The sequence below is a fragment of the Heteronotia binoei genome, chromosome 3, assembly GCF_032191835.1.
Source record: "Heteronotia binoei isolate CCM8104 ecotype False Entrance Well chromosome 3, APGP_CSIRO_Hbin_v1, whole genome shotgun sequence".
Taxonomy (NCBI): Eukaryota; Metazoa; Chordata; class Lepidosauria; order Squamata; family Gekkonidae; genus Heteronotia; species Heteronotia binoei.
This window is the reverse complement of record NC_083225.1, coordinates 57,727,608-57,743,258: the sequence shown is the minus strand read 5'-3', so window position 1 is coordinate 57,743,258 and position 15,651 is coordinate 57,727,608. Positions and strand designations below refer to the sequence as shown.

At 39.1% G+C, this 15,651-nt stretch overlaps 1 protein-coding gene across 2 annotated transcripts in view; it reads left to right on the top strand.

The window, feature by feature from the left end:
* The window catches only part of OCA2 (OCA2 melanosomal transmembrane protein), a 289,009-nt gene that overhangs the window by 146,888 nt on the left and 126,470 nt on the right, over positions 1-15,651 (top strand). For both annotated transcript variants that reach the window (XM_060233870.1, XM_060233871.1), the window contains one exon: positions 9,469-9,616. In XM_060233870.1, the coding sequence (XP_060089853.1) occupies positions 9,469-9,616 (148 nt within the window). The remainder of the gene's footprint in view (positions 1-9,468; positions 9,617-15,651) is intronic.

Below are 15,651 nucleotides of genomic sequence, written 5' to 3'. Positions count from 1 at the left end.
TTCTTCTTCTTCTTCTTCTTCTTCTTCTTCTTCTTTTTCTTCTTTTTCTTCTTTTTCTTCTTTTTCTTCTTTTTCTTCTTTTTCTTCTTTTTCTTCTTTTTCTTCTTTTTCTTCTTCTTCTTCTTCTTCTTCTTTTTCTTCTTCTTCTTCTTCTTCTTTTTCTTTCTCTTTTTCTTCTTCTTCTTCTTCTTCTTTTTCTTCTTCTTCTTCTTTTTCTTCTTCTTCTTCTTTTTCTTCTTTTTCTTCTTCTTTTTCTTTTTCTTTTTCTTTTTCTTTTTCTTCTTCTTTTTCTTTTTCTTATTCTTTTTCTTTTTCTTCTTCTTCTTCTTCTTCTTCTTCTTCTTCTTCTTCTTCTTCTTCTTCTTCTTCTTCTTCTTCTTCTTCTTCTTCTTCTTCTTCTTCTTCTTCTTCTTCTTCTTCACTTGCAGTTAGTTCCAGATCTTAATCTTTTTATTTTAAAAGTCTTATTTTAGTCCCGGAGTGATAGATAAAGATCTTTTACCTTAATGACAGTCTATTCTGCTGTACACCGTTCCGTTCATTTTCAGATGTTATTGTAATCCATAGAAAGTTGGAGTCTTGATGAATTTAAGCCAATTTAATGACCCCAGAGACCCTTTGTAGATGATGGAATGCAATTTTTCATCAGGGACTCTTCAGAACTGGAAAGAAACCCCACTGGGACTCCTCGCCAGCCAAAGTAAATCCCCTCAAAATTCTTCAAGCACGTCTTAGACAGTTTCCTTTCTGGAAAATGTAGGCAGCAGGTGTTAAGATCACCTTTTATGCCCAAAACAAAGGCTCCAGTCTGTTCCTCCTAAAAGAAGCGGGTCAATTCACCATCTTCCAACTCTGGAAGTCAGGCACCATTGATCATTCAAACCAGCAGGGGGCTCATGATTGGAGCAGGGATTTGGATCCTACTGCCCATTGTTCCTGAGTCCCCAAGCTCAGTCTTCAAGGTTCCAATGAGCCAGGCAGGAACACTACTAATAACAGATACATTAGTCCACATACACAACAGCCTCCATGGAAGGCCATCTGAAATGAGAGAACAAAAAGAGAGAAGAGAGAGGTTAGAGGGCAGCTCCCAGGTTAAGACAAAGAGAGGCATTCCATTAAAAGAACTGATACCTATAAACACTTAAAAATGATGTAACATACCCCCCAACCTCGTCCAGGCATCCTGAATAACTCACTCCAACAATTCTGAGTAAAAATAGTTGCCCAGGGGAACATTAAAAATTTGCCACGAAAGGGAGTGAATGCATAAAGTGAACATGTCATCCCAACACAATTCCTTAGTTCCCTTCAGGGTAGCAAAGGGTGCTTATCCTAACAAGAGAATCTTTCTCCCAGACCGAGTTGACTGAAGGCTGGAACATATGCTGTATGGTACCAGAAATATTCCTTGGCAGAACAAGAATTAGAATTCAACAGAATGTTAAACCAATTTTGTGGGTTTGGGAAGAGGCAGGGCTCGTTCTGACCACTGCTATATTTCTGCAAGAGTAGGAGGTATCTACTCTTACAGCATTATTAGGGGTATAAACACTAAAGATCCTCCTCTACACTATCATTGCTATTTAAATAGATCCTTTAGTATATTAAGGAGAGACTTCCAGTAAATAAGTTAGAAACCGAATTCTTATTGCATAATTATCAGTGTTTTAAAGTGCACATGATTCCAGGGGGCTAACGAAGGCAGTTTATTGCAACAAAAATGAACAGGAGTCTAGATGCATCTTTAACAGGATTCTATTCTAGTATAACTTTCCATGAATAACTCACTTTGTCAGATGTTCCAGTCCATGAAGACTGGAATAACATCTTTTTTAGTTTTTAAAGTGACACTAGACTCTATTTTGAAATTGCATAGATAATAATTTAGTGACAGAAGACTGCAAATCAGGGTAGTTTTTTTTTCTGGAGAATGTGGCAGAACAGAGTTTCAGAACGTCTTTGTGAAAACAAAATTCTCAAAAAAAATGTTTAAAAGTTAATGAGAGGCACCTGTTTGTTTCATCGTCATTTTCCTCTTGAGAGTTCCAGCACCTCTTTTTCCAGAAAAAAAGCCCTGAACACAACTATGGTTTGGATCCAATAATTTCAGGGTCCAGAGACTCTCTTCTAAATTTATTTAATTATTTAATTGCCTCATTTATACCTTGCCTTTCTTTCCAATAGGGACTGAAAATAGCTTACTTCAGTCTCTTTTTCTCCATTTTATCCTCACAACAACTCTGAGGTAGGGTAGATTGACAAGTGTGTGACTGGCCCAAGGTCAGTCAGTAAGCTTCCATGGCAATTATGCAGACTTTATGGTGATGTTCAATTCCACTCATGTGAACAAGAGCTTACCAGTCATGCATTTTGGAAACATGTAATATGTGGTTGCCTGCCATATGGTGAAAAAAAGGGCAACAAGTGGATTTTCTACATGTATATCTTCCATTCATGTGAACCAGACTTCTGATTTTCTGGATTTCTGTTTTATGTGAATACACACTGTACATGCAAGAAAAATCCATGCATTTCCCAGTTCATAGGTTATGAGAACTCATGTATTGGGTGCATTATGGGGACCCATGTGTTTCTGATACACATGATTGGTGGTCTTCTGAGTGTGAACTGGAACACCACTATAATGTATGAAGAGGGTCTGTATCATCTTTGAAATTTTGGCTCTTCAGCTCCTTCATGTTGCCAATCCATTGATTCCCATTAACAAGGAAGGTAAGTTGGATGGGAACCAAGAGAAAAAGGTGAATCATGGGGGTATCTAGAACCCATTGGTACCCCTGATCACTTCACTAGGCATTCCCAAGTGTTCTGAGTTCTTGGATTTCAGCTCTAATGAAAAGCTTTTAAAAACAATTTCTTCTCAGAAAACTAAATTTGTTTCAAGTTTGAATCCAAGGTTAACTGGGTGAATATGCACATTTCTGCAAGTATCTGTTGTGTATAAGTAGCACATGCACAATGTAATGTCTAGAGAAGAAAATGCATGGAAGATTAATCAAAGATTAGAAAAAAAAACTGTAACATGGAGGAGGATCCATATGTTGTTGACCTCATTTGCATGAGTAGCGATTTTCACAGCTCAGTGGCAAGTCTGCTGCAGTAACATCCACACTACTTTTCTGTGTCAGACAGCTGCTTATGTCTTGTATCTAGAGGTATATCTCAGTAATACATTGAACACTATATATATAATTTGTTTCCCTAGAATGGCAAATCTAATGAAGTTGATAAAACTGCTAGAGGTGCTTTTAAATTGCACTCACTCTATATCGTCAAAGCAATTTTGATGTTGGATACACATGAAAGCTTATTATGTGACACAGACAATTTATTCTCTAGATAGAGATTGGAGTTGATACACCAGATTGTATGTGATCAGTGTCTGTAGGGTATTTTTCCCCCATGGATTAGACAGTGGTGTGCTAAAATCACCTCCAAATTTCAACCTTATGAATAGAAAACCCAAAAGGAAATATTTCATATAAAGAGGTAGTTCTGGTAGCAGAATATTTTGGCTGCTATAGCTGTCCAGGCACAGACCCTGCTGAATGTATGTACAGTGAACTAGGAAACTGACTATAAAAATGGGGAACCCCTCTCTTTGTTTCTGTAATTTATGGGCTATCAGAGTATGGATTTACAGGTTCATCATCCAAAAGTTGTGAGACCCAGAAGAGTCTTAAATGTTTGGAAAAGGTGCTTTTTCACTGGAAAGAAATTAATCTCTGCTGAACTGGAGAAAACAAATGACTGACATTCATTTGCACTTTTAAGTTTTACATGTATGTTGTAAAATCTTAAAAGTGTTTAAAAGAAAAGCAAACAAACCAGGAGCTCTATACACCAAAGTTCTCATCTGTTTTCAAACATTATACTGGAAATGTGAAAAATAGGTCAGCAAATAATATAACTACTTTCTATGCTGTCAAAACCCAATTTAAATGAAAAATCATGTTTGTGAACATATGAGAGACAGAATAAGATTACCTCTCCTGGCCCCATCTTGACATTTCTACATTGAGCTAAACCTGTACACAGAAGCTATCCAGTATAGGCTGTGTGCATATATCCTCTCTTTGTGTGATTCAGTACCCTGAAAAATCCAGTCAGCCAAGATGATAGAAACATTACTTCAGAAATTAAATTGCAAGATAACACACACACACACACACACACACACAACCTAGTCCATAGGGATAACATTGGATGAACAGTTGGTTATAATGTAGCTGTGACAGTGATTTCAAGTTACTTTAACTGTATTCCCTAATAAAATAATAAACTGGCAAACATTCAGAATAATTAAATAACATCTCAGTTGGCTATTGTCTGTACTTTATACAAATATAAATTTGGTAAATATGGAGAGGCTGCTGTTTCCATCTCATACAGAATACAAAGACTGTTACCATTTAGGTCAGCAAAAATGCCCTCTCAAATAGTAAAAGAAGAGTACTGGCTGAAAATTTCGGTAACACAGTTCAGCAAATCCTTGCTGATAGGAAGTAGATTGAGTTTAGATAGCTGATTGCGTCAGTTTTTCTTTCTTGACCTCTGTAGGTGCAAATATTTTTTCCTTTGTAGAACCGGGTTTGATTCGCCATTCCTCCACATGCACCTGCTGATGTGACCTTGAGTCAGTCACAAGTTCTTGAAGAGCTGTTCCTCCCAAGAGCAGTCAGAGTTCTTTCAACTCCACCCACCTTACAGGGTGTGTGTTGCGGGGAGGGGAAGGGAGATTGTAAGATGCTCTGAGACTCCTTTGGGTAGTGAAGGGTGGAGCATAAATCCAATCTCCTCATCCTCCTCAGCAGCAAATTAAACCATATAGCAAGAAATACAGTAAAATAAAATATTACCTGGGATACTTGGGAGCCATAGTGAAATGGCTCAGGCAGAGTCGACTGAAATTGAATCCAGCAAAGACGGAGGTCCTGTGCCTAAGTCTCAGTGGCCTGGGTAGGGAGAGCCCTCTGCTGGCCTTTGATGGGATGCCATTAGTGCCAGTTTCAAAGGTCAAGAGCTTAGGGGTGCGCCTGGAGCCTTCGCTGACAATGCAGGCCCGGGTAGCAGTCACTGCCAAATCTGCATTTTACCTTCTCAGGCAGATAAGGCAGTTGGTTCTGTACCTGGAGTACAATGACTTGGCAACAGTGATCCATGTGACAGCCACCGCAAGAATAGACTACTGCAATGCCCTCTGCATGGGGCTGCCCCTGACTCAAATTCAGAGGCTGCAGCTGGTGCAAAACGCATTAGCCAGGTTGTCAATGGAGCTACCTGAGTTCTTGGATTTCAGCTCTAATAAAAAGCTTCAACCTGTGCAGGAAACATTACACTGGCTGCCTGTGGCGTTCCAGATTCGTTTCAAGGTTCTGGTTATAACCATTAAAGCCCTATATGGCCTGGGACCTGTCTATCTTCAGGACTGCCTTTCTCCATACATACCTCAGAGAGTACTATGTTCGGGGTCCCAAAATCTTCTTAAGATCGCCAGACCAAAAGAAGCTCGATTATCTGTCACCAGAGCCAAAGCATTCTCGGTAATAGCCCCTGCTTTGTGGAATGCCCTCCCCAAAGACATCGGCCCTGCGGGACCTGCCACAGTTTCGCAAGGCCTGTAAGACTGAATTGAAAGAACCGAAACCAGAAACATCAGAATAATCAAAATTTCAATGTGCATCTTGAATGTAAGGATTGTAAAATTTATGAAAATGATTATACTGTATATCTTGTTTTAAAATTTTAAGTTTGTTTTTAACTGTTGTGAGCTGCCCTGAGCCCGTTAGGGGAGGGCAGGATATAAATTTGATTAAATAAAATAAATACTCAGATGTAAAGTAAGGATGATAAAATAGAGGCAAAATGGAGGCAATTAATTTCTGCAACTGAATGGAGGGGATAGTTTACTTGTGCAGAGACCATATGATGTGGGCATACATATTTTATGTGCTTAGGTTGTGGGCAATACTTCCTCTAAGCTGTGGAGTCTTGTGAGCAAAAATTCTACTTTGTGAGCTACCGGCATTAAAGTTGTGAGTTACTGGTTGTGGATACTGGCTTGTTGGGATGGGCTGGTAAAGGGAAAGGCAGGTGATTCTGTTCCTCAGCTCTACACATTCAGTGGATGATTCTTATTGATCTGAACAGGGTTATGAATGAAAAAAATTGACTTTAATCAGATACACTCGAGCACTTTCTTGATTTTGCCAGCTTGTTTAATCAGCATATTTTGAAACTGTTCATGCAATATTATTAATTACTGGATTTTAAAAAAAATCCTGAATGAATGTTGTTTTTAGCAACCTCAAATGACTGGCATTAGGTAAAATTATTCATTTCATGAGTTATTACTGAAACCATTTTTGAATCTTCCTTTCCCCCAGCACGTACATACTTGCTAATAGGAAGCATATTGAGTTTAGATAGCTGATTGCTTCTGTTATTCTTTTCTTGACCTCAGTAGATACAAATATTTTTTCTATGGTGAAAAATATATAGCCATTTCTGAAAGGAGTGTAAGGAATTGCAGTGACCCCTCCCCCTTTAGCTAGTTGTCAAACTGTAACCTTATAGTTGAATGAAAAATGTTAGCTAACTTGATTTCTAAATGCTGTGACCTAGAAGCCTGACACTTTGAGTTACAATTTCTTGGTAGGGAGTAAATGGGAATTGTTTTGATAGATTTCAAAGCTTATTCAATTTTCTGAGCAATGAATTACATTTTGAGGATTTCAGTTGAGTGAAGAATATAGTAATTTATGAGTCTGAACTTGCTCTGCTTGTGATGTTAAGGGACACAAAATATATATTACATTGTGCAAGTAAGAGGTAGGCAAAGAAGTGATGAAATTGTGTATCGAGCTGAAATATTAGATGGGATCATTTGTGTGGTTTTTTAAAACCCTTCATTAAAGGGAAAAGTATATTACTTACAATTAAAAATGGATTTCTGTGCAAATGTGATTATCCACAACAAGATGAAAGGCTCTGTGAAAAAGTTGGCAGCTTAGTTAATTTTTTTGTTAAGATCTTTGTTTTCCTTCTCTGTATGTTGGTTAAGCAAAAATCTGGATAAGTTGTGCAATAAGAAACCTGCTCATCTGGGAAACTCACTGTAGGGAGCCATGATCAGATCAAGTTAAACCATAGAGTTAATTGAGGGGGGAGGAAATGATAATTGTTATTGGGAATTGAGCAGAGCTTTTGGAAGGGATATTTGTCACTGGAATGATCACCTTGTCGTTGCTTCAGGTGTCAAAATTTACCTTTCAGAAAATGGCACAGTAGGCACAGGTAGCAATTTAAAACAAGTTTTGGTTTATTTAAACAGACTAGGATGGGATATTTACATATTTTCGGAATTTAGAAGATGTAGGCAGACAGTTAAAACTGAACACAGAACTACTTCTGAGGTAACTGACTTCAAAAGGTACAGTGTAACCCTTCAGTTGGTTTAACTTGATGTTAAAGGTTTCTCTTTTTATAGCTGTTCTAGATTTCTGGATAACTTTCCCACTTTCTGATCACACAATCTTGAGTGTACCCTGCTTTGTCCCTTGAGTTATAAGACTAAAGCCTCCCCATTAGACCTCTTTCTCTGGCAAGATTGTTACTATCTTCTCTTTAAGATAAATAACCTGGGCCTTTAGCACTGTTTGAGGACCTTTCACTGCCACCTCAAACCCCTTTGCCAAAGTCTGATCTTCCATACTTTCAGTCTTCCCCCCCCCCCATTTGGACACTAAGCAATACAGGAAACTGTTTTCCTTTTCAAGATGTGATATTTTGCTTTACAAATACAGAGACTGTTCTTAACTCCTGGGAACAGCCTTCTACCAGAGTCTCTACTATTCAAAGCCACCCCAAATGGGCTCTGAATGAGAGTCTGCTTTGTTTTTCTTGTCACACACTAGAGAGCATCACAAAGACCACCACTCTTTTCAAGTCGCTCTCCAACTCCCTCAGTCTGTAACTGCTTTCTCCCAACTGTCTAACTGCCACCCTCTTTTGGCAGTTAGAAGCAGATCACCAGTCAGAGTGAGTTCCATTAACTGTCACTCCCTTGCAGTTCCATTAGCTGTCACTCATATGCACTGCCTTTCAGCATGCATCTGATTGCTGCCTGTCACAGTAGCTTAGGCTGAGAATGTGTGAACGACCCAAGGTCACCTAGCAAGCTTTCATGGCAGTGTAGGCATCCTAGTCTAACACTCTAAACACAACCTCTACATCACAGTGATACTATAATTTCTTTTTCAAAAATCTACATGGCACAAAATTTGACCCTTTCAATAGAGTTGCCAAGGTCCCCTCTGGCCACTGTCGGGGGACTAAGGTGGGTAGGGTTGCCAGATCCAGGTTGGGAAACTCTTGGGAATTTGGGGATGGAGCCCAGGGGTCACCTCACTAGGGTACAATGCCATAGAGTTCACCCTCCTAAGCATCCATTTTCTCCAGGGGAACTGATCTCTATAGTCTGGAGATGAGCTGTAATTCTGGGGGGATCTCCAGGTCCCACCAGGAGGCTGGCATCTTTGCCCTCCCAAAATGCCTTTCGCTATTCCTGTGGCCTTTAACTTTAACCTCCATAAATTTGGATGTGGGAAAACTTGTGGACTTTACAAAAATTTGGAAATGGTTAATTTTTAAAACAGAGGTTACTTAAAATTCACCAGGAAATATTTGCCTGTCAACATTGCTGAACACAAATCTGCTTAAAGACTTCTGATTTTTCAAAAAATTAAATGCAGAGAAGAAACATTGCTAATATATATAAAACATCTCATAGAAGACCATATCCACTATCCATTATATCCACTATATCCATTATAGTCTGCATTTCCCCCTGACACTCATGGCGGATTACATAGTGTTAGTCAGATCAAGGGCAGCCATGTTGGTCTGAGGCAGTAGAACAAAGTTTGATTCCAGTGGCACCTTTAACACCAACAAAGTTTTATTCATGGTATGAGCTTTCATGTGCACATACAGTTCCTCAGATCCATTGAAATGGAAGTTAGTAGTCCATGCACATAAGCAGATAATAATAAAACTTTGATAATAATAGGCAGATAATAATAAAACTTGAATAAAACTTTGTTGGTCTTAAAAATGACATCTAGACTCAGACTTTGGTCTGTAGTGTAAGTCAGTACAGTCAACAGGGTGGGACATCCATCCAATAAACAATATAAGTAGGTTAGGATTACAGAAATCAAGCAGAAATCTGAGGCAAGGGTAAAACAAAGCATAAATATTAACGTGGCATTGACAATGCAGAAATTATTTATTTTAGTAGTATTTCTATATTACTTCTATTTTAATGGTACTACTTTTCCACTGGAAACTATATATGCTATTGTTTAAATTTGCTGTGCCTAGAGAAACATATTTATGTGTCATATCTTCATCTCCAGCCTAAATAATTATATTTCATTTTAGAACTGAAACATGAAATCCATGTATGGAGACTGACAGCACAACGAATTAACCCTGCCAGCAGAGAAGAAACTGCTGTTAAGTGTCTTTTAATGCAAAAAGTTCTTGCACTAGATATCTTGCTGAGGAAAAAATTGACAACATTTCATAGGTAGGACTTTTCTCAGTTCCATTCAAACTATCTTTTATATAAAGCCATGTACATAATTTAAATAATAAATGTGAATAAAAGTTTAGCGTTTAGAGCTATGTAAAAAGCCTAGTTCACTTATAATGTTTTACTAGCCCTGAAATGTAATATGTAAATACATTGGAAGCATGTATTATAAAGTTAAGAGTGACTTCTGCTTAAGGTGATAGCTGTATGAGCCGTACTAGATAGATAGAAGTTAAGAGTGAGGTACCTGTGAAAACTTTTGTATGGTAAAAATATAATTCCCCCCAATACCTTCCTGTGCTACCTACACATTCTCTTCATCTGATGGAAATCAGAATGGAATGATTGGTGCACTGCCATTATGAATATGTTAATATTATTTTATTAATTGTTTTAAATGTTTTAAAATTGTAACTGTAGCTATAGTTTTAATTCATTTTATGTATTTAAATTTGCCTGAGCTTGCTTTGGCAGGGAGATCGGGATATAAATAAAACTAAACAAATAAATCCATCTTCCTCACAGCCCCTTCTACTAGGGATAGGAATGAACTGGCTCTCAAACCGAATTTTGTGTCAAAAATTGCCTGGTTTGCGGTTTGGGAGACAAGCATCGTGCAATTGTTCCTGTGAACAATGAATCTTCATGATTTTCACAGAAACGAAGGTTCATGTTGGCAATTCATGCGCGAGTGAAGTCCAAGCAGTTGGTGAAGTACAGAAGAAAGTGAAATTACTGCCTGGACTTCACTCATGCGTGGTGTGGCATATAGAAGCTATTTAGGGGAAATGTTCTCTTAAATGGCTTTTGCAAGATCTTCTCTCCTTTAATTCTGTTGGCCTCAGGGAGCTGCTGCCAGCAGAAAGCAGGGAGGAAATATCTCAGATCTTTCCCACCACTGTATCACACACCTCATGAAATGAACCAGTTTGGTTAAGGAGGAGGCTCATGAAAGTTTGTGGTTTGTGTGACCCCACAAATAGAGACAAACCTCCACTTTTCTGGTTCATGCCCATCCTTATCTTCTGTCCTTTCCTTGCTTTCCCTTTCTCAGTCCCCCATCTGCTACTTTTCTTACAGAACTTCATCTCTTTCTGCTTCTTCCTTTTTTGTTTTTTTCCCTCCCACCTTAAATTCCCTTCTATCTTCCTTTCCCCCTTTCCTGCTGTTGTGTCTTGCATTTCAGTCCTGAAGTTACAACGCAGTGAACGCTACAGAGGTGACCAGTGGGAGTCCTCTGGTCCCTGAATGTAGCTTGCAAATACGCTCCGCCAATCAAGATCTGTGGCGGGAAGTTTAACTGGCCAGGATTGGACCTGGCCAGGCTGAGGGTTGTTCCGGGGTATGTATATAATCGGGACCCAGCCCGCGTTTCTCTTTCTTGTGATGTACTCGCTAACAAAGCATGTTGCCTTCAAAACGTCTCGTCACTCAGTACATTACATTGGCGACGAAGGTGGAATCCTAGCCAGGTAACTCCCCAAGCAGGACTTCGCTGACCTGGCCGGAGACGAGGAAGGCACGCAGAATGAAGAAACAGAACAGTGGACAAAAAGGAATACATTGTATTCACAAAACAAAAAGGAATACATTGTATTCACTCTATGTACCCTAAAGTGTTTCGCTCAGTGCTTCCTCAGAGGAATTGATATAAACATTTCTATGGGATAACATCTTATCATGATGTGAGACGGCCAGGCTGGACAATATGCGACGATATGGAAAATATTCTGAGTGCTATTGAATTGTTTGTTTATAAAATGTTTTTATTGTATTTTATTGTTTTATCATATGTTGTACTTTTGCCCTGAGCCCTACAGGGAATGGGCGGAATAGAAATATACTAAAATAAATAAATAAATAAATAAACAAACAAAGACATAAGATTTCCTAATACTAAAAGACATGTTAAAAGATTATATGTGTACAGAATTTTTAAATTGTAAATATATTTAATAAAGACAAGGCTCTTGAGCATGTACAAAGTGCATTATGATGTCTTGAAAACTTGTACACTAAGCAAAGGAAAAAAATTAGGAACAATAGATCACTCAAATTACATCTGACTGAGTACAGTCATCCAAGACTAACAGAAAAGTTAGCAAAACTAACCTGCACAGTTTTGAAGTGTCACTATTATTCCCAATCAGCCAGGTGTAAACAAAAAAATCTTTCTGTCATTGTACACATTTATTTATGTCAGGGCAGGCCAAGTAATGCTCTCAATTAACCCATGGGGTGCCATAGTTGTCACCTGAAAAATCCACTTAGCCTTCTTTCTAGGGAGGGCCCTATCTTTATGGCTGTGTGATCTATAAACTGCCCAAAAGGAAAAATTGGAGGGAGTATTGTTCTGTTAAAAAAAATGGTACCCCAGTTTTTAATGCAAGATGTTATGCTTGTGTTCACCAACACACACCCCTGATTTCTTTTTAGTTTGGTTTTAGTATAAATTTTGTTGTATTTACATTTGATTAAGTACACCAAATATAATATGAATTGCATTTTGTGAAATGGTTAGTGTATAATTTACTATCAAACAAAAAGGAATTTAAAAGTACATATTGGTCCTCAATGACTTGTGGGTGCATGCATTTCCTCTTGTGTCCCCTCTTCCACTATTTTCCTTCCTCCTGGCAGCCCCATATTCTTTCCCCTTTCCCCACATTATTTCCCCTTTTTTTTGTTTCCTTTTCTCTTTTCCACCCACCAACTAACCCACCTTTTATCTGTCCCCATCTGTCTCCTCAGTGGGAACTCAAAGAAGCTTACATTGTTCTCTTGTAGTACATTTAACCCGCACAATCACCCAAGAGGTAGGTTAGGCTGGGACTGTGTGGCTTGCCCAATATCATACAGTGAGCTTCCATGGTAGCATGGGGATTTAAATGTAAGCCTCCCTGATCCTAGTCTCAAACTCTAATGACTACATCGCAATGACTTTTGTGTGGTGGCTGTTTTTGAATAGTGGCAATCAGCTTAGCTATCCAGCTAGATTTCAGTTTCTCCTCTGGAAACTCATGTGTCATTCAGGTTTGCAGAAAGATCTGTCTTGTCTGTTCATGGTTCTAATAAAGTATCCACAGATGGAGCCATGTTGAGAATTAGATATATTGAAATAGAGCAGGTATCCAAGATTATGCTGAATGAAGCACCCAGTGTCAAACTAGCCATTGTTGCATGTGCATTATGTGGAATGGCCCTGAGTTAAGGACCTTAAAAATCATGTTCAATTTAAAATGGGTGGATGAGTTTGAACTATACAGGACAAGTGGGAACCTCTATGAATTCCTAGGGGAATATCATCCTCCTTTCCCCACTGTTTCCTCTTTCCCTTCCCTTAAAAAGCCCCAATAGCCTCTTCCCTTTTCCTCCTTCCTTCTTTCCTTGCCATCCAGCACCTAACTGACCATTATACAGATACTTTTATCTTCAATTTTCTCTCCCCCTATAGCCTCTACCTAGGAAAACTGTGGCCCAGTTGTGTGGTTCTTGCTGCTAGGCCAGCCCACGTAATGGTAGGGAACCTTAAAGGAATTGTGGTGGGGGATATCACTTTCCTCTGTATCCTCTCCCCACATTATTCCCATTCCCCCTTCTCCTGGCAATCTTCATTATCTCCCCTTTCCCAGCCTTATTCTCTCCTTCTAAGCCATTCACCAACCTCCTGTTTATTTGCCTCCCATCTTCATCTAGATTTATTATTTATTTACTTAATTTATTTCCTGTCTTTCTTCACAGCAGGGACTATAGCAGTTTACATCCTTTTTTTCTTGACAACAACCATGTGAAATAGGTTAGGCTGAATATATGAAACTGGCACAACATCACCTAATGAGCTTTCATGGCAGACTGGTGATTTGAACCTGGTTCTCTAACACTCTAACTGCTACACCACACTAGGTTTCATAGGATAGCTACTGTTGAATAGTAGCAAGCACCTAGGCCTAGATGAGTCAAGCAAGTCAGGTGGTATTAAGTTATCCAGTGGCTGCTGCCAGACCTGGCTCTGTTGAGTGCTTCTTCAGAGTCTGAAATAGTCCTGAAAGGGCTCTGTTTCTTCCCACTGCCTTTTACTGACAGAAACCAAGCCTAGAATGCTATGGTTGCCTAGCAAAGGACACTCAGGGCTTCAATTTCGTAAAGTTACAGGTAGTCCTTTTATCATTTTGGGTTTTTTTTTAACCCCCAGTGGGGGTTTTTTTGAGGGGGGGGGGGAGGTAGAGTTCAGATTTTTCTGCAAACCTGCAGTGTTTCTCAGGTTTATAGGAAGATCTGCTTTATCTATCTGCTTTATTCACAGCTACAACACCAGATTTAAGTATCCTCAGATCTGACTGACTTTTCTATTAAAATACACAAATGAGGACCCATAATAAAATGTTATTATGTTCTGTTGTGGTTAGTTAGTACTATAATTTTGGGGCGGGGTGTTCCTCTTTTCTGTGCTACTTTTGCATTGTTATGTTTTAGAGTCCTGCTTAATTAATTTTGACATAACTGTATACAGGTTTTAGAAAGGGTTTTTCCTGGCTCTAGTGTCTTACTGTTGCTGCTAATTCAGTCAGATAGGAGGGAAGGACGAGAGATGGAGATTCTTTCTTTAAATTGTTCCCAGATTCTGTGACTGGAGGAAGGAGGCAGCACTGTAAGAGCCTTATGGATGGAGAGCAAGGGAAAAGCAGTAAAGCCTAGAGCTGATCTCTACCTTTCCCCTTTTATTATGGTTTGCTTTGGGCACAGTGTTCGTTTGTTTTATCTTGCCCCTATTTAAAGAGTTTTTTGCAAGCCTGGGGTGTCCCCCAGGTTTGCTGAAAAGTTTTACTTCTGCATAAATGGCCCTGATCCACAGATTTTGGTATCCACAGATTGGGGTATATACATGATTAAAAGAAGGTGGAAGTATTGAACAGAGGCCATTGCGTAATATATGCAGTTAAAGTTTCCGAATCCTTTCCTGCTGATCCATGTAGCTACCCGGGGCGGGGTGGTGGTGGCGGTGGTGGCAATTGCCATATTCCTGAGGTGCCTCCCCTCTGTTGAAGTTTTCAGGATAGTTTAAAAAGGTATTGTGCCTAGCAACCTGGAGTTAAAAGAATGTGTTATTCGTCTATGGCTAATTACTAGCCTGGTTCTGCCTTTGTCCATAGCCTCTGCTGCTTTCTGTTGCTTGTATTTCGGCGCTGAACATCTTAATGATAGTATTATATCAAATGCTTTCTACTGATAGTTCAGTTTGGGGGCTCCTTTCAATCTTTCCTTCTTATTGGATCCCAGGTGGAAGCCAGCTGCAATCCTTTTCCCACCCAGCAAACTCCTTCCTATCTCCATGTTCTGACTCATGTTATTCTTAGTCTGGAATTCTAAATAATTTCTGCAAGTGAGCAAAAAGAAAATGCATTTTGATAATGAAGCAGAGAAATAACGAGGTCCGCACACATTACTGGTATGAAACGAGATTTACTTTGGTACCAAAGAAGAACTTAGCCGGCCATAAGCCCCCAAAATGACTAAATTACAATTATCCCACATGCAGCCAGTTTTATCCACATCCAAAACAAGCAGGCAGCCCCCCCAGGCTTATCTGATTCAACATTCTCCACTCCCTTGTAACTCTTTCTAATACTTTTCCATACCTCCTGTCTCCATGCGTTATCAGCTCCAGCAAGAAGCTTCTCTGAGACCCCTTTGTTATCTAATACATATCCAGAGCCTCAATGAAGTCACTGTCTCTTTATCTAATATGAAATCTTGAATTCACACCCTCTTGGGGCTGTCTGTGCTTCTAATGAAGGGTTGCATCAGACATCCTCTTTTTAAAGGCATAAGCATGCTTTTATTCTTTATTATAGGGGTATTTATTAATTATTCAGGGGTCCCCCTTCAATAACTGTCAATTAACAACCAGTCCATATTTTCTGGTTTGTGGTCTTTTGAATTCCTGAGAGTCCCCTCCCCCCTTTTGCAAACTGGATAAGAAGAGTAGAACAAAATAGGAGTTGATGGCACCTTTAAGACCAACTTAGTTT